Below are 22,140 nucleotides of genomic sequence, written 5' to 3' on the forward strand. Positions count from 1 at the left end.
CGTATATGTAGAGCTTTATTTTTGAAGGAGATCAATTGTCTGCCCTGTGATCAGTTAATTTGATTTAAGTTTTATTTTGGAGATTGATTTAGACTGGAGGTAGAGGCATGAGCTAATTGTATCCTGATCCTTGCCTTGAGGGGTTTCAAAGCCCTGGAGCAACTCTTCTCTGTATTTTGTTCTGTCTACCTTAGCCAAGCTATTGCATTTCTCTCTGGTGTGGCGAGCCGAGCAGATCGCTGGGAGAGAAATCGGAAAAGGGGGGAGAGGAAAAGGAAAAGGGGACTTGGAGAGAGACTTTGTGCTTCAATGTTTCAGGTAAGATCTGACGGTTTGGGTTTGTTATTATTTGCTAAGGAGGGTATGGCTGGGACTTTGGGCGCAACTCGCTTTTACGCATGTGCCAGGCATGGGGCGAGAGCGCGGCACACTCGCACACACACAGCCCGACGCGGCGGGCGGGCGACTCGGGATCCGCTCGGACCGGTGGCGGGGCAGCGGCTGCCGCCTCCTTCGGGCTGCAGCTGTCGGTTCTCGGTTTTCTTCCTCCAGTGGGAGCGGGCGCGAGCAGGCGCTGCCGAACTGGGCCGGGACGGCCCGGGAGCGGGAGCCGGCGCGCCGGGGCCGGGCTTCCGGATCTCCGGGCCGGGTTCCGGCTCTGAGAGCGGAGCTGCAGCGGCTCCCGGAGCCCGCGCCCGCGTCGCCCGCCCGCCTGCGGCTCCGCGCGCCAGCCTCCCCGTGCGCCAGCCTCCCCGGCGGCCGCTGCGCTCCCCCGCCCGCCCCTATCCCCTCCCTCCTCCCTCGGACCTCGCGCGTCCTTTCTTTTCCCGACACTGAGCTCCGCGTCTGCACACCAGCCCCGCCGAGAGCGCCCAGCGCCGCGGGCCCCAGCCACCGCCGCCGCCGCTGACCGGGGCGCCCGGAGCCGAGCGCAGAGCGCTGCGGGGCGCGCGGGGGCAGCGGCGGCGCCCGGGGCTGGGCTCCCGCCGGGGTGGAGGTGGGGACCGCCGCCCCCTCCTCGCTGGCAGCCTCGGCGGCGCCCCCGGACGCAGGGTGAAAGACGCCATTGTGGCTGCCGAACGGATTGGGCCCCGGGGCGGTTTTTCCTTCCCCTTTTGCCCGGGCCGGGCCGCGCCGCTCCCCTTTGTGAGCCGCGGCTGGTGCCCAGAGCTGTCCGCCGTCCGTCTCCGGATTCGCCGCCTCCGCCCACCCGGGCGCCTTTAAAGCCCCCTCCCATCTCCTCCCATTTCCAGTCCCCCCCCCCCTTGGGTGCAAACGTTTCATTTATTTCTAAAAAGCTCTCGTTCCTCTTCCTCCCCACCTCCTCCCCTGATAAAGGGCATGGCACATGCTCCGGATTAGAAGTCTCCTTGGGAGGCGGGGACGGGCGGGGGGCCGCCGGGGTGGGGGAAGGATGTGAGCGCTGCAGGTAATGGCTGTGGCTTTGCTGCGCTCGCCTCTTCTCCGCGGTGCCTGCAGCGCTGGGTCCGGAGTCTGCATCCTTCCCTCCTCTTCTGGCGGCCAAGGTTTCCCTTAAAGGGACAGAGTTTCCTGGCAGCCTCCCGTCTGCGCTGTCTGAACCAGAGCTGGGGGCGCCGAGGTGGGCGTAAGGGATGCAGTTTGGCTCCTTTCTGACCTCTTTTCTCCCCACCCCCATCCTGCCGCCCCTCTTTATGGAAATGTGAAGTGTGCTTCCTCTCCTGCCCCCAAGAGGGACCTGGCTGGAAAACAGAGTCCGCACCTCCTGGAAAAAGAACTGGGCGGGGAGCGCGTTATGGTGAATTCTCGTTAAAAGTGAGACGGAGCCCCCAAAACGTCCAGGAAGAGAAGCCAGACCTGTGGTGCAGGAATCCCTTACCTGGACGTGTGCTCCGCACAGCCGCCCCAAGTACCGCAGCTTCCTAGCAATCCCGGGTCGACAGTGTCTGCCTTTGTGCTTTCGAACACTTAACACTGTCGTGGAAATGATTTTACGGTATCAAAACGTTTTCACTTCGAGTATGCTTCGGGGACGGGCTGGGCGCGAGCCAACTAAGTTAACAAAGTTGCGGTGGGGCTGTCGGCTTTGTACGTGGAGAGCAGCACGCAGGAACTGTCCAGTATCCTTATGGCACAGGCTTCCTCGCTAAGAGGTGTACCGCAGTAGGCAGAAGTAATTTTGGTATAAATGCTGCATTACCTTTTAGATCATAGAACTAGCTACTTTCAAGCAAATTCTTGACTCTGTGTGTGTGTGTGTGTGTGTGTGTGTGTGTGTGTGTGTGTGTCCTTGGTGGTACTGGGAGAGACATAACAGTTTAACATACTCATTCTTTAAGAAACGTTTGCCTTCTGTTTTCAATCAACTAAGCTGGCAGCTAGAGATACAAGTTTATTTGAGAATACCCTCTGGGTACCAAGCATGCTTGGATTGTTTTAGCAAATTAAAAATGAGCAAAATGCTTTTACCTTCTCAGCAGTAGACTCCTTAAGAGACCTCCTGTTTTGGGTGTATGTGTGTGTGTGTGTGTTTTAGAGAAACATTTTCTGTGTGTATCTCAAATGTGTTTTTAATGTGGAAAAAGAGAAAATAAAGGGTTTTAAAAGGCTGAGGCTGATTGATGCCATAGAATGATTCGTTAAATCTGATTCTGCATCAAGGAATTCACCTGCATATATGGGAAGCTGCAGAAACTAATAGCCAGCCTACTTGGTGATTTTAAAATAGCAGTGGATTCATTTGTCTCCTGGATAATGGGCAAGATGCCGATTTATTCCTCGTGTTTGTATTTGTGTGGCATTTGGCTTACTATGAGGAGTTTAGGAGACTGCACACTGATGGCAAGCATTCAACTCAGGAATCCTGCTGATTCCTGAATGGAAAGAATTGTTAGCAATTGTTATGATGAAGGTGGGTTAAATGTTTACTGATTAGGTTGCAGAAGGTGACCCTGGAACTTTGAAACTTTGCATCACAAGGAAAACTTCACTGGGTTGGGCTGATATTTGTAAGAACGACTAATTAAGCAAAAATGCCTTACATGCGCTGGAAAGAAATTTTTAAATGAATTGAGTATGAATGATAGTTGGTGAAAATCTCCCACCACAGTAGGCAAAATGACTGCCGTGATTTTGCTGTATTAATTATGCCCGGAGCACAACATAAAGTTCTCTAACACACACTAGAGGTCTCTCTTCTAGCTGTAGGATTTTCCTGTTTGTAATTCTTTGCCAGGGCTTGCATAGTAGGGATGTGCAATAATGGCTTGGTTCATACTTATTTAAGTAATTGTGATTTACTGACCATTCAACTTACTCTGATGTGGGATATTTATTCTTGGGAGAGTATTCAGTAATTATTTTATAGATTATGTTACTTAAGTACTGGAAAAGTAGCAGCAGTAAGACTTCTACTAGATGAGGAAAACATTATTCAGTTTGCGTGAAATAGTGCATTATAGACTTTCTGGCATCAAATTATTCATCCAGAGCAATTTATTTTTAAGTGTAAGAGTAATTAGCCAAAGATGTATTAATCAGAGAACTTTCTGAAATTAAACTTCCATTTTGCTCTACGTTTAGCAATAACAGTGGCTTGCACAAGTGCTTTCTTGTCTTGACATTTCCAAAATCAGAGTGATTGTTTTGTAATTAATGTTTTCTGCTAAGATCTTTTTCCATTTGTATTGCTTTTAAGTCTTTCAAAGGATGTTTTCGAACCATTAGTTCACCAAGGCTTTTTTAGTTGTTTATTAAACATGGGCATCTCTGAGCCGTCTTTTGGACTGCAATTTATAATTTCCCAAGCAAATTGAGCATTTATTTTCTCTGTCCTTACCTTAGGATGAACCATCTTGGGAATGAAAATGAATTTTTTGGATGCAATCATGTATGCTTATTTTAATAGTTCACTCATGCACAAGTGAGAACTCAGTTTTCCTGAGCACAGTAATAGACCTGACGTCTTATTCATTAAAAAACAAAACAAAACTAGATGTTTTGCTGGTTGATGAGATTGGTGTGAGATACTGTGAAAAAAAGTAGCAAGCCTGTATTCATTAAACTCAATCTTCATTCAACAAATATTTATTTGTGCCTGTTGTTTGGGAGACACTATGTTAGACGTTGGAGACACAGTAGTGAGAAAAAGCATTCAGAATCTTAGAATCCCAGAACTTCTGCTCAGAGAGACAGACATTAATTTGAATAATTGAACAACTGATACATTAGTGCTTTGAAGGAAAAGAAACACAGGACTCTCTGGTAGCATGAACCCAAGAAGGAAATGGCCCAAACTGGGGTCAGGTTCCAGAGAAAGTGCTAAAAACTGAGATCCAAATGCTTGAGAGGCAGAGGCAAGAGAAAAAGAGAAGAAGAGAGACAGTTCCAGGCAGAGAAGAGAGAACACCATTTGCCAAGCTGCAGGAAGCGAGTGAGGGACTAGAAACTTAACTGCATGGAATTAGGAGAGGGTGGAGGTTGGGACAGGAGAAAAGGCTATGGGATGGGTACCCGTCTCCACTTTCAGAGTAGTATGAAGGAGTAGGTGGAGAGAATAGAGAAAAGTGTAGCAGTGGCATAGTGAGATGTGTCTATTGATGTGTGTGGTGGTGCACACGGGGAGTTGATTGGAGGGACCCAGAGTGGGTGGAGTGTAGCCCTTGGATGGTTCTTAGAGTCATCCCAACAAGAGCAGGTATAGCTGGGGTTAGGGTCGAGGGAGGGGAAACAGTGATGGCAGGATTTGAAATCTATTTAGAAGGTAAAATTTACAGAACCTCGTGATGGGTGATCAAGAAGAGAGAAGTGTCAAGCGGATGCCTAGGTTTGGGCATACTAATGGAATAGACACTGAAATTCTGAAGACCAGATAGATTTTGTACCTTTGGCTTCATTTCTAGTGGGCAGAACGAGTAGCAATAAACCTCATTCACATCCAGCGTAACTGAATTCACAAAGGAAACCAAAGCATCTGGTCATTCTTTATTCGCTCCATTTGCTCACCAGTCTTGACAGAGCGATTGCCTGCTGTGGCTCAGGTGCTCATCTGCCTGCCCCCTGTTTTTCCAAGATCCTTTCCCTTTATGAACTGCACTGTGAGATTTCATGTGTCCAACTCCAGCTGAACTGGAATTTATCATTGAAATAGCCCTGTTTACTTACCTGAACACAATCAAGTCTGCCCTGTCATACAAATTAATTGTGTTAAAAATATAAAAGTGTCAAATAATTATAAAAATGAACTATTCCGCTATGACTTTAAAAAGCCCATTTATATACAAATAACTGGCATATGCAAATCTTTCCTGAAAGATCCAAACAGTTCTTAGACTACCAGTGTCCCACCCAGTTAGTTAGGTTTTTGTGCATTTGTTCCTTAAACATCTCTAACTTTGTCTACTGGTCTTCAGCGAGCCTGATCTCAGTGTAACATTTTCAGACTTTTCTTACGTGAATACTGTTTTTGGTATTTCTAAGCCTTGTCCATTCTTTCTATTGGTTCTTGTTTCTCCAAAACTTGTTCCCACATGTCTGGCTTCACAAACACATGTAACAATCAGAAAATAGTTTTGCTCAATCTGTTGCTCACTACCAAAATAACATTAGCTGGTAAGCAGTTGATTGATTTTAAAACAACCTAAAATTAGGCATTTGGTTTTTCTTTCAATATCAAAACTCAATAGGAAGAGTTCATATATGAATACATGACCAGTTTAACTCCATATCATGTACAACTACAAAAATGGGAAGTTATACTCCACGTATGTATGATGTCAAAACATATTCTACTGTCATGTATAACTAAAAAGAACAAATTTTAAAAAAATCTTAATAGGAAGAGAATTTCAGTAAAAGAAATCAGCCATGAGTGTTTTAGAATAGCTTTTCCCCTTTCTGGTTGTACTCCTTCCAGGAATTCAGGTTTCAGTAATTTCCAGGAAGCAATCTGCATACCACTGTCTACTTGGGGGTTGGATACACAAGTGATATTCATAAGATGCTTTTCTTGATGGTTCTCACATGGGCAGCCCCAAGGACAGGCACGGTTGGAAAAGAGTCCCTCATTTCAGCCAAGTCACCTAAGGATCCATTTCTCCTGAGAAAAACTGGAACAATAATATCTCTCCAACCTGCCTTACAAGGTTGTGGAGAGGAGGAATGTGACTCAGGGGCAGAGGGCTCATTTTGAGTGTGTAGCAGGGCCCGAGAATGGAAAAAGAAAATTTTGCCGAGAGGGGAAATTTAAAATAAAATATGTATGTAGGTGTATATGTCAAACTGATGTGCAAATAAATAATATCCTGTATCCAAAGGGCAGCTTCTCTGGAGGAGCAAGCCCCGTTCGGTCCCCGTTGCTTTTCTGCTCAGTCACCCCATGCCAGTCCTGCTGCATCCCAGCTCCCTGAGCCTCTAGGCACTGTCCTCTCCACAGCTAAGACTTAGGGGAGCAGTGCCAGAGGCCAGTCTGCATACCTCTCTGAATGTTCCTCTAAGAAACCCTGTGAGGCAAGTATTATACCCCACCCGACAGATGGAAGAACTGGGGGTTAGAAACATAGGATAAGCCTGAGCTCCAAGACTGGGTGGGCGACAGAGCATGGATTTTCACCCAGCAGGCTGGCACCAGCCCCTCCTACCAGCTGCTGTCCTGTCCCACCTCCACTTCCTCTGGCTGCCTCTGCCCAGTCTTAGCACTTCTCATAGGCACAGAGTGTTTTCCTGCTCTGCCACCAGCTTCCATCCACTCTGTCCCCTCCCTGCCACCCTCGGTACCTCCCCACCAGCACAAGCACCCTACCTACTCTTATACCAAGAGAGAAAGGAAAAATTACAACTGGTTTGAGATGGTTGCAATCAGAACACCCAAACTGGCCTCTTCCTGTGAGCATACCTTTTACTAACATGTGCTCTCTTGCACTGACAGAAATTCAGATTTGTATTCTATCCGATGAAAACTGACAGCAATTCAGCTTGGGCCGCCCGACACCAAGGCCACTGTTTAGACGAAGACTTATGTACTAAAGAGAATGTTAACTAGATAGATTTCCAACGGTTGCTAGAGGAAGGAATATTCTTTCTGATAAATCTTTCCCAAGCATCTACTGCTATCATCACTTACTGTTTTTGTAGCACTTTCACTTTGCTAGAAATTCGTAGCTAATGGAACAGAAAATGTGTGTAAAACAAAAGACCGAGACTTTGTGTGAAAAAAAAAAAAAAAAAGCAATATTGGTCCATGGTGATAACAAACCCTACTCCATCTAACCATTATCTTGGCTGAATTGATCTTTCTAAGCTTCAGTTTTCTAAACCATAAAGGAGATGGTAATAGAATTGTTCTGAATTAAAATGAAATAAATAAAATGGGATGCAAATACCCAACACATAGTAGGCACTTAGAAAATATCCATATGAGATTACTAAGAATAGGAACTGTGTTTATTCATATTTGCCCCCCACCTCCCCACCATATGTAGGGGGAAGCGGGGGTGCTGGGGATAGAACCCAGAATTTCAGTCATGCTAGGCAAACATTCTACACCAATCTATACCTACTACACCCCCAGCCCCATTTCCTTAGTTTTTGTTTTGTTTTTTTAATATAGTACCTGGCATACAGTGTAAATGCTCAATAAATTAGTTGTTGGATGTATGAACACAGAGTTTCAAAGAACATAAGAGTAAAGCCAGATGGCACTTTCACTTCCCTGTAAATACTTTTTGCCATTGACAAGAGGGTCCAAATTCTTCCAGATGCCCTTGCCTGATGGTTATGGGCTTTTTATAACCAATTAGATGAATCATTTGGGAACAGATCAAATTTGAACCTGGAAAATGTTGGTGGGAGATAGAATGTTCCAATGATGGTCCTTGGTTTTACCTTTTGATTACGATTACATTCACATAAAGGTCCTCCTGGGCACAGTTGTCATGGGATTTCCAAAATTTGCAGACACTCAGAACTGAAGCTATGAAATGATGCCAATACAACACTAGGTTCTCAACCCACAGTGGCAATTGGCGAATTTGCTTATTACAAGCAGCAAAGCGGCATTTGAACTGGTCCAATATCCATTCCATCCAGCAGATGGCAGCGACACACTCGAAAGTAAACTCTAGGTCTTTCCAAGCCTCCAGTCTTTCTTAGTTTCTAGTGTTGTCCCACCTTTGGTAAAAAGGGAGGCCAAGCCAGTTTTTATTTATTTATTTTTATTATTTATTCGTAATCTTTTTTTGTGCTGGGGATTGGAGCCAGGGAACCTTTACCATTAAGCTACATCCCCAGTCCTTTTTGTTTTTTAATTGTTTTGCTTTGTTGTTGTTTTTTTTAAATTTTGAGACAGGGTCTTACTAAGTTGCTGAGGCTGGCCTTGAACTTGTGATCCTCCTGCCTCAGCCTACTGAGTCACTGGGATTACAGGTAAGCGCCACTGCACCTACCCAAACCAGCTTTTGAAACCCACCTTGGCTCCTTCACAGGAACAACTAAAGCTCAGTAGGGTCAGCTGGGAGGATCAGCACCTCAGAGTTGCCCATTTCCTTTTGGTCTGTGGGCCATCGAGCGGGGAGAAAGCGGTCACCCTGGCCACCTTTCTTAGAATCCACTTATTGCTAGTTTCCCAGAGATGCAAATGATTAGAAAGAGGTCTGTTTTCCGGTGGATTTGATCAAATCCACAGAAGAAAATATTGTCACCCTCCAGCATCCTCCATGCTGTGGGTGTGCTGATTAGTAATCCATGCCAATTAGTAATCAGGAATACTAATAAAGATGGTAACAGTGTTAAGCAGTCACGTACCACCGTGTGTTGAAACAGTGTCTTGTGCTACTTAAGACCCACGTGTACCCCTCTCATGTAGGGTACTGAAAATGTGATCTCATGGTTTCCTAAAACCATGAGTCCACTTTCTACGTGCCACCCTGTTACTGAAGATTGAACCCAGGCCCTTGTGCGTGCTAGGCAAGTGCTCTACCAGCCCTTTTCAGATTTTGAGATAGGATCTTGCTAAATGGACCAGAATGGACTCAAACTTGGAATCCACCTGCCTCAGCCTCCTGAATAGCTGGGATTCCAGGCACTTTAACTGTATAACCCAGGACCTTATTTTCACTATCTGTACAATGTGTGAGGGGTAATAAAACCCACTGCAGAGGTTGTTATAAGAATTAAATGTGTAACAACAATACAATGATTCCCTGTGCTAGGCTGGTTTTCAAGGTCTTTGCAATACATCATCTCATTGAATCCTCATCCATCATTCAAGAGGGCAGTGCAATTTGTAAACCCATCTTTCAGATGAGGAGATTGCAACACAGAGAGATGAAGTAACTTGCCTGGCATTACACATTGGTAAGTGGCAAAGAGCCAGGATTTGGACCGTGCATTTGAGCTTTAGAGTCTGCTCTTAACCAGTAGGAACTATTGTCCTTTACTAATGGTGATTTTTACTAATAATCAGTAATTAGTAATCACTTTCCTTATTCTAGCAACTTCATATGTTAATGCCTCTAATCCTCTCAGCCACTCTATGAAAGGAGGAAAAAAATATTTACTCTCTGCCCCACCTTGTAAGAAACACAATAAAGTCATTCATTGAAGTATAGCCACTTTTGCTCTAATTGACACTTGGACACAGGAAAACAAATTAATGGCGAGGCTACAATATATTAAAGTGCTCAGTGGTGGGTCCCTTGGTAGCTGGCAGAGTGATTTAGAGATAAGAGAAATCAACAATGGGAGTATATGGGGCTTCAGTTCCCATATATGGGAATAGGATATAAGGATTTTAACATCTTACTCTTTTTAAAATTTTCAACAGAGGCCCTTAGATCTTTCTGGTCTCACAGCCATTTTCAGAAATGGTGAGTGGCCTGCAGAGTTTCCAATTGGTTCCACTTCTGTTCCTCACTGCCTTTCTCTGCTCAGAGTCATTGTTCATCATTTCATAAGAAGGTAGAGAGATCTGGGTGACCGACCAAGTGAGGGTCACCTTCGTCTTGCACATGAGGGCCTGGTGGTAGGACGTAGCTTTTGCCCATGAGTTCTTGGAAGAAAGTCACTTGCACTATTAACTAACTTAGGTCCTTCCTGGTCAAAAATGTTCTTCCAAGTTTGGGATGGAAGGCAGGTTTTAGTCTGGAGTCCATTGACTTTGGACTTTACTATCTGCAGTATGCCAAAAGGAGGTTTGGTAGAACAGACAACTCTCCAAATCAGGGCCAAAATTTTAGAACTAAGCCTTTTTTAGTGGCTGCAAATATGGTATTTCAAAGATCCAGAGTATGTGAAAAATGAATCATTCAAAGGTTGCATAAGTCACACTAGCTATATAAAAAGTACAGGTGGTTTTCTATGGGATAAACAGATCCTGATGGAACCTGCCTCCATTTCAATCCCCACTTAGTAGAAATAACCCCAGGAGTTCATAACCAATGGAGTCAGGAAGACCCTGCCAATCATGTGCGTTGCTGGGAGATGAGCTAGGGCTGAGTGAAACAGAATGGAAGACATCCACCTTAAAAAACGAGGGGCATTTCTTATCATTTTTTCTTCCAATTAAACTTTTGTGTTCATGCAAATCATTGCACAATGCTATTCTTTTGCTTTTGATATCTCCTTATGTCTAAATGCATTAGAAACCAAGAATATTTCTAGCTGAAGCTCAAATCATTTTAAAAGCTCAAGCATTTAGCTCTGCATAATTATTCAAGGTCTTCTTTGTTTCTTTTTCCCTCTCAAAATTGAGTCAAAATGCATTTTAGACTTTAGGGCTTACAGATTTTACTTTTGAAAATATACACCTAAATTCCTTTTTTTTTTTTTTAATGTACAGTTGAAGTGCTCATGTAGGTGAGTTATTTTTGACAACTCTTTTGCAGCCTAGAAATGTCTGATAAGAACACTTGCAAATTATTCTGCTAAGGAGTCAGATGGATATATTTTTTAACACCTGAAAATTATGCCTTCTGATAAGTTTCTGTGTTAACCCAATAACCTTTTATTATGAAAGCCAGTGAAATGCTTCTGAGCTGATTGATGTGTAAGGCTGTTTGCACATAATTATTTTATCAGTTTTTAAATATAAATTTATATAGCCAAACATGTAATACCGATATTTAGGTCCCGTTTCTGGTTATTCAAAAGCCGATGATGTATCTTACAAATGATCTCTCTTCTTTTCCATTGCTATCTACCTTTTGGTCTCATAATTACTTTCTGGTTCCTCTGTTAGAGGATGGAGAAAGGAAATGAAAGGAAATCAATTTCAAATCCACTTCTCTTTCTTCCTCTCTCCCCTCCCACCCAACAACGTGAAAAGCATATTGGAAAAGAGTCAGGTCTTGATTCATGCTAACAGAAAGACATACAGTATGAATAATCTGAAAAAAATAGTCAAGCCAAAATTATTTCTGTTAATATTTTGATGTGACATTAATTAGGCTACTATTAAATTTTGCAATCTAATAATGTGCATATTGCTATTGGACTCAGATTTTTCTTCTCAATGTCAACCTCTGTACTCATACTATATGACTCAGCATGATCAAGGCGATTTATCCAACACCTTAATGAATAGACTTTCCCAAATATGAATATGAACCAGGCTCCCAGAAGTATTTCTTAACTCAGTGGTTCTCAAACTTTAGCATGCATCAGGATTGCCAGGAAAGCTTGTTTAAAAAAAAAACAAAACAGATTCCTGGCTCTATTCTCAGAGCTTCCGATTAGGTAGATCTGGGGTGAGGTCTAAGAGTTTACATTTCTAACAGGCTGGAAATTTACATTTCTAACATGTATGCTCATGCTGCTATTCCAGAAACCTCACTTTGAGAACCTTTGTTCTAGGAGCACAGTAGACTCAAGAGATGCTCCTGGAAGGGGGTGGGGGTCGGGGGGGGGGGAGATTCATCAATCAATCAATCGAATAAATTTAGGAAACAGTATATGCTTTTGTGAAGTCTTTTAAGCCTGCCTGCCTTTCTTTCTTTCTTTCTCTCTCTCTCTCTCTCTCTCTCTCTCTCTCTCTCTCTCTCTCTCTCTCTCTCTCTTTCTTTCTTTCTTTCCACTAGAGACCCAGGGGCATTTATTTGACCACTAATCTATATCTCCAGTCCTTTTTATTTTGAGACAGGGTCTCACTAAGTTGCTGAGCCTGTCCTGAAACTTGTGATCCTCCTGCTTCAGCCCCCTAAGTCTCTACATTATGGGTATGTGCCACCACACCCAGCTTTTAAAGGTTTCTAGAAGTATTGTAACATGGGGAAATCAGTTTTCTAACTTACATTTTCTAAACTTATTGAACTTCTTTATTCTCTCAGTAGCAATTAACTCTCAGATTTGCTATTCCCGGAGCACATATTAGTTAGGGCTGTCCTGTGTCACAGTGCCTCCCACCTCCTACCTCAGGTTGGCCACCCACTGCCACCAACACTGGTGGGACATTTCTGTTACCTAGCACCTATCCTCAGCAATCTCCAACTTCAGTGATTTCTTCCTTCCTTCCTTTCTTGTTTTATTTTTCTTTCTTTCTTTTTGACAGTACCGGGGCTCAAATCCAGGGCCTCCTGAATGCTAGGCAAGTGTTCTTCTACTGAACTATTCCCAGCCCTTTTTTAAAACTTTATTTTGAGACAAGGTCTTGCTAAGTTGCTGAGGCTGGCCTTGAACTTGTGATTCTTCTGCATCGTCCTCCAGAATAGCCAGCATTCTTTTTCTTTCTTCCTTTCTTTTTAGCTATCCTGTTATAGTAGAATGTGTTTTGACATATCATATATACATGGAGTATAACTTCTCCTTCTTGTGTGGTACATGAAGTGGAGTTACACTGGCCATGTAGCGTTCTTCTTTTGTCCAGAGTAAATTATTTTCCCATTCCTTCCCACTAAACCTGACTTTTGACCTCAGGGCAGCTGCAGTCCCTTCTCTGCTTCCTTTTCACTCCCCTCCCCTCTTTTCTCCCTCATCACCTTTCCCTTATTCAGCTGGGTTCTCACTAGTTCTCTTCCTTCCTTCCTCTTTTTGGCCTCTGTCCTTCCTGGCTTGCTAACACTCAGCCCTGGATATCCCTTCCACTTTTCCTCACTCTTGTTCCTAGGAGCCTGACTGACAGGGGCAGATGGTCACATGATTCTTCTGATTGGTGCCATCAGAAAATCATTCATCCATTTAGCCAGTATTTACCCGGACTTTCTTGTGCCAGGCACCACCCTAAGCCTTAGAAATATAATGATCAACAACAACAACAACAACAAAAGATCCAGGCTCTTTACATTCTTGGGGTAGGGGATGAGAATTAAAAAAAAAAAAAAATCAAGGGGCTGGGGATGTGGCTTAAGTGGTAGCACGCTCACAAATATTTTTAAAAAGAAAATCAAAATAGGCAGTCCGCTGAGGCTTCCATGAAGAGGTAACATGTACGCCAGTGTGGGGATGGCCGTCATGGTAGCTGGCCTTGGTTATTGCTGGTCCCTGGTTATTGCCTGGCAGCCTCCATGAAACTTCTTGTCTCATTCTTCATGAAAGCTCTTTTGAAACTTTTTACTCTTCTCAAATCCCAAACACGTTTGCACTTAGATAAACTTGCTTCTGACTTTTTGAGATGTCCCCTCTCTGCTCCCAACATCAAAATCCCCCTCTGTTGTTCCACTAACCCTCTCTGCCTTCCTTACTGTCCCTCCTTACTGTCTCTTTCCTCTTTCCATTGGCCCCTGGAAAACAACCCATCTGTCAGTTTTCCCACAAAGTCAAACTTTAAAGCCCTAAGCCTCGGTGTGACTGTATTTGGAGAGAGGGTCTTTCAGGATGTAATTAAGGGTAAAGAGATCCTAAAGATAGGACCCTGATCTGGTAAGAATTCTGTCTCTATAAGAAGAGACACCAGAGAACTCTCTTGTTTATGGACAGAGGCCCTGTGAGCTCATGGCAAGAAGGTGGCTGTCTATAAGCCAGGAAGAGAGCCTCACCAGGCTGGATTAGCCAGCACCTTGATCATGGACCTCCCAGTGCCCAGAACCAGGAAAAATAAACTTCTATTAAGCCACCCAATCTTAAGTATTTTGTTACAACAGTCCAGGCTGATGGTAATGCACATCCTTCAACCCAGAACCCAAACTTCTTTTCTGCACTCTTCCCTTCCCTCACGCCCTCCCTCCCTCCCTCCGCCCTTCCCTGCAGGTTGTAGTTTTCAAATCAGCTTTCATGTCAGTATATTCTTGTGCCTTTTCAGAGTGGGACAACTTTACAAACCATAGGATGGAACATGTTCTGAGAGGCTTTATTTTTAACTCCTCCTGGGATCAGAACCTCTGCAACCTTGGAATGTGTCATGCCACCCAACTGTCCCTACCCCCCAAATTTGATCTCCACTTGTCACTGAATCGAGTGGTTTTTTTGGTGAAGTTCTCTTATTTATTTCCTTTATTTTTTTTCCCAAGCAATTCAGAGATAGAGGGAGCGGTTATTGCTTTATTTTATATTTTTCAACATCAATACTGTTTGCTACCAATTTTCAACGGAAATGGTAACAGCCCTAAGCAGGAGTGAAATTTTAAAAATCAAAATTGAGAAGATGGTTGTGTTTTTTTTCAGGAAAATTTCTAAACTCCTGTCTTCCCTTTTTACTTAGTTAGAAGCCCACTGACCACGGCTTATTTGGTGGAAAATTATCACAGCCCATGCCCTAGGGGCCCTGGATATCTGGGAGAAAGACAAGTGTTAATGCTTCCCCAAGTTAATTTGTGACCACTGGTCACTCTCTCTGAGATAAGCTAGGAGGAGGACATTCATTCCCACTGCCTGTGGAGCTCCTCCAGAGCACCTGTGCTGATCATGGAGCGATCCTGAATCAACCTCTATCACATCCCCACAGGGGAAGCCCCCAACCCCATCTGACATTGCCATGATTTAAGAGCAAGTTCAAGATCCCACAGGCCATGGGAGAGCAGCAGGCAGGAAAGGGAGGGTCAACAAAGGTGCATCATGTAGTCAGTGCTCAGAAAACAGTAGCTACTATCAACCACACTGTTGTCAGCATAATGATCCCTGTGCAGATCATAGACGTGCACACACGTAAGTATGCACATGTACATGTGTGTACGTGCCGATTCATTCTGGTTCTAAATTAACCTACAAGTCTTGAAGGGATTCAGGATGGAGTTGTGAGGCTGGCATCAAGAGGGCAGGTAAAACACCATCGCAATTTGTGCCCAAAGAAGCAACGTGGAGCAGGATAGATCTGTCCTGATCCCATCAGGCGGATGGATACCTATGGAAGGAATGCACCCGGGTTCTCGGGGGAGGGTTCTCCTAACCTGGGGCGAGGGGACTTGGGGGAGTGACCGAGGTAGAGACCAGTGGGGAAATGAAAAAGGGACAGCCAGCAGAAAGTGAGACGCAGCTCTTGGGTTGCCTGGCTTGCAAATGCCAGCCCAACGAGGGAGCCTGGATCGTGGGAAGAATTCACAAAGCTGTGACTAAGCTAAAAAGGGCACAGGAACTTCTGGTGTAGGGAGAAAGTCTATTTTTAAAAACCCAAACTACACAAGTAAAATAGTACCTGTGCCGCGGCTTAGAAGCCACCGATTATTCAGCACCTTGCTATCCAGCTCCACGGGGGTGATAAGGCAGGCAAAGCCCCTGCCTTCCAGAGTTGGAATCTTGGGGAAACCAGAGAGATGACAGTGGTTGGGGGCGGGGTGGGGGGGAATGATCGAGAAAGTGCCAGAAGCCCAGCAGCTCCAGAAGGCTTGCTGGAGGAGGTGAGAACATAAATGGGCCTCAGAAAGGCACCCAGTGTGCGAGGCGGGGACAACAAAGTGAACCAGAGGTGATGGTGGAAATGGTCTTGCGAGGCAGGTGTGGGAGGAGAGCTGAGAGTCTGGCACCTCTTCTGTTCCCATGAACCCTGCTTCTGTGATTTTGGGGTGCCACTGGCTGCTCTCTAATTAGGATCTGGATCCTGCCATGCCATCCGGCTCACAGCCATTGCCCTCCTGACCACGTCCCTAAGCATCCTCTATAGATACCTTCTCATTTTTTCTTATATTGCTACCCTTCCTAGGAGACCTCGTGTCCCTCGAGTTCCATACAAACAACAGCTGACCCTGCTGTTGTCCACTTGCGGATCTTCCCAGCGGCCCCATGGACACCTCCACCTGGGGGACAGCAGACGCCCATCAAGACCCAAGCAAAACTCACCACCTTCCTCTTCCCCCAGAGTTTCTCCTCCTGTAGTGGCCATAGCACCCAGCCAGGTGCTGATCCCTCTGGATCCTTCCTTCCCTTGATCCCCTCCTAGATATAGCACTCCTGCTAGGCAGACACAGCAGAGAGGGGGTGCACACATGTGCTCACACACAGTGACACCTGCGTGCACATGAGTACTCGGTGTCTGTTCTTCCTCCCTCCTGGAGGCCTCTGCATCCATCCTCCTCCCCCTCTCTTGCTCTCATTCCTTGGGGGTCTGTGGCCCTCTGCAACGCCATCCCAAGTCTTGGCCTCTGCCTGGCCATGAACTACTCCCAACCTCTCCTGCCTGCTCTCACCAAAGCTCTCCTTTCAAAACTCAGTTCAGAAAATTAGGACTCCAACTTCATTTTAGACAAAAGCCTTCCTCTACCTGTACACTTGTGCATCCATATGTATTATCTAGTGTGATCTCCAAACAGCAGTGTGGCCCAAGGTTCAAACACAGGTGCTGTGTCCCAATGGTCCGCACCTGAGTGCCTCTCACTTAGCAAAAGTGACCCAGAGAAGCTCCTTGTGGTACACACAGCACAGTGTCATGGTGAAGACTAAAACAAGAAGCTGTGTCACCTTAGTGCCACCTGATAAGCATTCTTTACACAGTGGTTATGATGAGGCAGGAGGAGGGCAGGGGGCACAGGACTGTTAAGAAGTCCATACAAGTCAGCCCCATGGCCAGGCCTGTAATCCCAGTGACTCAGGAGGCTGAGCTAAGGTCAGAAGATATGAAATTCAAGGTCAACCTGGACAATTTAGTGAGACTCTGTCTTAAAAAAAAAAAAAAAAAAGTGGGGAGAATCTGGGGATGCAACCCAGGAGTAGAGCGCTTGCCTAGCAATCCCCAGCACCATCTCCCCCCACCAAAAAAAAGTCAATACAATAATATTATCAGTGTTTATCTCTGGGCCAGAAGATTTTTTTATTTTCAAATTTTTACTTTTCTGTGTTTCCCAATTCTCTGTTAATAACCATGAAATTCTTTTATAACCATTAAACTGATCTTTTCTTTGAAAATTACTCAATGTTCTGTCCTTGCTTAAAAATGTTCAGTGACCTCCAGTGGCCCACAGGATATGACCCAAAGCCCTGGGCCTGGCTTGGAGAGCCCTGCATGCGCCCTGACCTGACCTGGTTATATTTACTGGTGACACCTCCCACTGTCCCACTTATATTCCCCGCTCCAGCCTTTTTAGATTTCTTTACCCCCAAGTGCTATCTCCTGCCATCATCTTTTTTTTGGGGTACCAGGGATGGAACCCAGGGGTATTCAACCACTGAGCCACATCCCAGTTCCCCCTTCTCATTCATATATATATATGCATATTTTTTTTTTGAGACAGGGTCTGACTAAGTTGCTTAGGGTCTTGCTAAATTGCTGAGGCTGGACTCACGTTTGAATCCTCCTGAGCCCCTGGGATTACAGGCATGCACCACCACACCCAACTCATTCTCTCTTTTTATAATGGTCCTTTCTTGCCACAGATTCCCATCTCCTCTGACTTCAGTTCTGCCAAACTAGACCCCTCTGCTCACTTGGACACAGACTTCTGCTGCTCTCTCCCTCTGGGCTCTCTTGTATCTGGGGCCTGTTTGTCACATGCAGCTATCTGGAAGTTTCCCAAGTCTGTGGACCAGGTAATGGCCTCACTGGCATCTCCAAATATCTGTAGACTCCTCAGATTCTGGAAGACAGCTGGAGGGATGGAGAGGCAAAGGAGGGTGGAGGAGGAAGGGGGACTGATCCATGCAGGGCTCTATGTGCAAGACTAATCAAAAAAGGGGGTTTGGAAAAAGTCTTTAAAGCAGAAGGGCAGTATAATAAAAGTGACATTTTGGGTATACCAATTGGCAATATAGTTATTCTTTGGTAACTACCAGAAATAGATTCTGGGACCCCTGCAAATACAAAGTCCAAGGATGCTCAAGGCCCTTTTATAAAATGGCATAGTGTTTGCACCTAATCTACACCTCCTTCCATATTTTTTAAATCATTTCTAGATTTCTTTTAATACCTAGTACAATGTAAATGCTGTGTAACTAGTTGTTTTATTGCATTGTTTAGAGGATAATGGGAAGGGGAAAAGTCTAGACGTGTTCAGTACAGATGCAATTTCTTTCCAAATGTTTTTCCATGAGAGGTTGGCTGCAGAACCTCTGGATACAGAGGATTGATTATAATAAAAATAGAAAATTTGGGAGCTGGAAACTCGGTTAAAAGGTGGATGGCAGTAGAGGAGGCAAGATGAGTGAGATTTAGTCCCAAGGTGGACTGGCCACTGGAAATAGCAGCTCCTCACCCTGGCCTCTTGGCCTGCTGAAGGCTGCACTGCATGGGCCCCATGACCCCTACCATTATCTGTGGCTGGACAGATATACCCACCCCACACAGAGGCCTTAGTGCTGAGCAATAGAAGCTCTAATCAAACCTGATACAAGTGACCACAAGGCACACTCACTGAGCTCCTACACTGAGCTGCTGCTCTAGCCCAAGGGCCAGCAAATCCCTAAGCAGAACAGAAATGCTGACACTGAAAAAGAAATTGTTTAGGATGCTCACTCCTGGAACCTCCTTAGGTATACGTCAAGGCTTTCAAGGCCCCAGAAAAACTCTGGTGGGAGATAAATGTTAAAAGGGAAAAGAAGATATTCAACTGTCAAGGGTACTAGAAAGCCTACGAATAGAGTTCACTTGCTCTGATTCACCACTGAACTGCAGAGAGTAGGAGTTTGGGATACATAAAAGAAGCTTCTCTTACATAACGGGCTACAGAGCTTTTGAACTTCATCACCTGCAGGGGTGACAGTAGGTACAAAGGTTTGGAGGGATGGATGGATGATTGGTCTGCAACCAGTGTTTTAAAGCAAACTACATATATATTTAGAAGAGACTTCCCAAATTTTTTGAAGTGACACTAGGGAGGGCCAGCCCATGATCCCAGACAAAAAGAATATCCATTGCCATAAGTACTTTGTACGAGGCTCTGCACTGACATCATCTTTTTCAATCTGTGCCGCTACTGTGTAGGGAAGGAATTGTCATCCCCACTCTTCAGATGGGAACAATCCGTCCAAGAGGGTGTATGTAACTGGGTTTCCAGCCCAGGTCCGTGAGCTCCAAAGCCAGCACTCTTTCCATGGTCCACACTGCCTGCAGGGTGGGCTGACTGCTGGATTTACCCAGAGAGACCCTCTTACTGCTTCTGCATTCAGGAATCTTCTCAGCAGACAACAGGCCTCACCCCCACTGAACCCACAGGTCTACCTGCCTGTGGCTGTTGAAAGGATGCCAGGCTAGAACTAATGATTTATGGTCCAACTTTCCTGTTTCCAGTTCTTGAAATCTGCAGAGGGAAGGGTGAGCACACTAGGTGGGCTGACCCCATAATAGAAGACTCAGCACATTTCACATTTCCACCCACACGGCACCTCCTCCTCACAGCTACCTCAGCACCACCCCCAGCAATCTGGATACTCTGCCTGCCATTTGAGAGTTCTCATTCTGCGTTGTTCACAGTCTCTGGTGTCCACATAAAGCCAGAGTTAACACTTTGGGATGTTCCCATTATCCTGTGACAAATCCAGGTGGGAGACTAGGAAGGAGCATGTGAGACCCCTGCTCCCCACTCAGTCAGAAGAGTGCAAAGGGGGATAGAGTTGGCAGAGGAAGGAGGGAAAGAGCAAAATGTAGGAGATGTGGGCTGGGGCTGCGGCTCAGCACTAGAGCGCTCGCTTAGCATGTGTGAGGCCCTGGGTTCGATCCTCAGCACCACCTAGAAATAAATAAATAAAGGTATTGTGTCCAACTACAACTAAAAAATAAATATTAAAAAATGTAGAAGATGTATGGAAATTTCCAAGTACCACACTGAAAAAAAAAATTAAAAAACCTTTAATAAGCAATTTGAAAACTAGGAGCCACGCTGGGAATGTCAGCAGTATAGGGAACACAAACGAGGGGGCCAGAGGCCAAGCAAGGTGTCTGTGGAGGTAGGAAGACAGGTAAGGAAAGAAGAGGCTCAGGAGCAGGAGCTGCAGTTCAAAACCCCGTTTCACCACCTACCTGCAGTGCAATCAGGGGGAGTTGCTGAACCTCTGTGAACTTTGGATTCTTCTTCCTGATAATCAAGATGATAATGGAGAAAGTGGGCCCATGCTGGCTAGGTTGTGATGGGGATCCAATCCTTGGAAGTGCAGAAATAGTTTGGGGGCCTCATAAATATTTTTCTGGGTCACCATCTATTTTAAGTAATCTTAATCACTCCAGATGGGCATGTGTATGTGTGTTGACTGTATGTCACTGTGACAAAACACCTGAGAAAATCAACTTCCCAGAGGAAAGATTTGAGAGGTTTCAGTCCATGCTGTCTTAGCCCCATCGCTTTGGATCTGAGGTGAAGCCAAACATCATGGTGGAGTGCCAGGGTAGAGCAAAGCCATTCACTGAACAGTGGCTGGGAAGGAGAGAAAGCAAGGAAAGGACCAGGGACAAGATACACCTTTCCAGGGCACACCCCCAGGGACTTATTTCTTCTAATTAGGCCCCCTCCTGGTTTCCACTACCTCCCAACAGTCCATTCAGTTAAGAGTCCATCAGTGGGTTGGATCACAGCCCTCAGGAGCCAATCACTTCTCAAAACCCCCACTTATGAACTCCCCTGCACTGGGGCCCAGGCCTTCCACACACAACCAGATCTAAACTATAACGGCACGTCAGGACCTCCGTCAGTCTCACACTGACCTTGAAAAGAAATACTGCATTGTCAGGAACAATCTGCTGGCCAGGCTGCCCTCCTGGAACAGGTATCCCAACACAGAGCCACGTGCTGACCACATGGGTGTGAGCCCTGGTTCTCCTTAAGGGATAAGGCACCTCCCTGTTCAACCCAGTGATTTGTAGAGTCTCCAAAGGAGAGAAGCAGGACCCGGGGTCCACATGACTTCCAACTCAGGGTACGCAGGCATGACGCACTGCCAGTCTGTAGGTAGGAGGGATTTAGAAAATTCCAAGGAAGTTACCCCGATGTAAAGGGCCCCCAGAGGCACAGAGGGTCTGCTCTGCCCAGGTCAAAGGAGACTGGCTGAAGTGTTCCCAAAGGAGCATAAACATCACTCACTGAATACAAACAGTAATCAAACAAGGTCACTCCATGGCCATATGAGATCAAACCAGCATCAAGGCCACTGGTGACCATGGGTGACATAGAACAGGGAGGATGATACATAGTAAAGACAAACATTAACGCCCCCTCTTCTGACCAACTTGACTCTTGCTTCTCTATTGATGGCACATCTAGCTCAACTTAATCGCCCATCCTCCTGGGCAAACGGATGGTTACGGCGGTACCTCTGATCATCAAATTGTCCTTGTTCATCCAGTCTAAAGCTAGCCCCTCATTTCCTCCCCCTGCTTAGTTTCTCCCAGCGCCAACCAAATCCCATAACAAAGCCCTCCAACTCCCTCCTAGGTCTGTGTTCTCACTTGCTCTACCAAGCAGAATAAATCTACCTGTGTGAGACCAGAGGTGTGTTCTTGATGGTCTTTGGCTGGCAGGTGTCAACCTAGCAGCACCTGATTTACAGGGCGATTGTGTAGATGGAAGAGCTCACAGCCATGCCTGCTATGGAGGCTGTGATCATTATTTGGGTCCATTTCAGGGTCTTTCTCACCAGCTCACCATGTGCCCAGCCTGGTAGCTCCTCTTCACTCAAAGCAAGTGAGGTCTATGGGCCAATAACCTTGGCATCATGGGGGACTTGTCAGAAATACAAGACTCACGCCCCTTCCCAAGACCACTTAGTTCCAAATGTGGTGTTTTTATTTGTTTTGAGGCTGGAGACTGAGCTCAGGCCCTTGAGCATGCTGAACCTGACCACCATGCTAGACCCAGAGTTGGGTACTTGTTTTGTGTTGCTTTG

At 45.5% G+C, this 22,140-nt stretch overlaps 1 protein-coding gene across 1 annotated transcript in view; it reads left to right on the plus strand.

Annotated features, from left to right (window-relative positions):
* Window positions 1-274: 274 nt before the first annotated feature.
* Window positions 275-22,140, plus strand: part of Kctd1 (potassium channel tetramerization domain containing 1) — a 187,232-nt gene continuing 165,366 nt past the window's right edge. Inside the window, exon 1 of the mRNA XM_076836663.1 lies at window positions 275-318. Within this exon, the coding sequence (XP_076692778.1) occupies window positions 310-318 (9 nt within the window). The 5' untranslated portion in view covers window positions 275-309. The remainder of the gene's footprint in view (window positions 319-22,140) is intronic.

This window comes from Callospermophilus lateralis, chromosome 17, assembly GCF_048772815.1.
Source record: "Callospermophilus lateralis isolate mCalLat2 chromosome 17, mCalLat2.hap1, whole genome shotgun sequence".
Taxonomy (NCBI): domain Eukaryota; kingdom Metazoa; phylum Chordata; class Mammalia; order Rodentia; family Sciuridae; genus Callospermophilus; species Callospermophilus lateralis.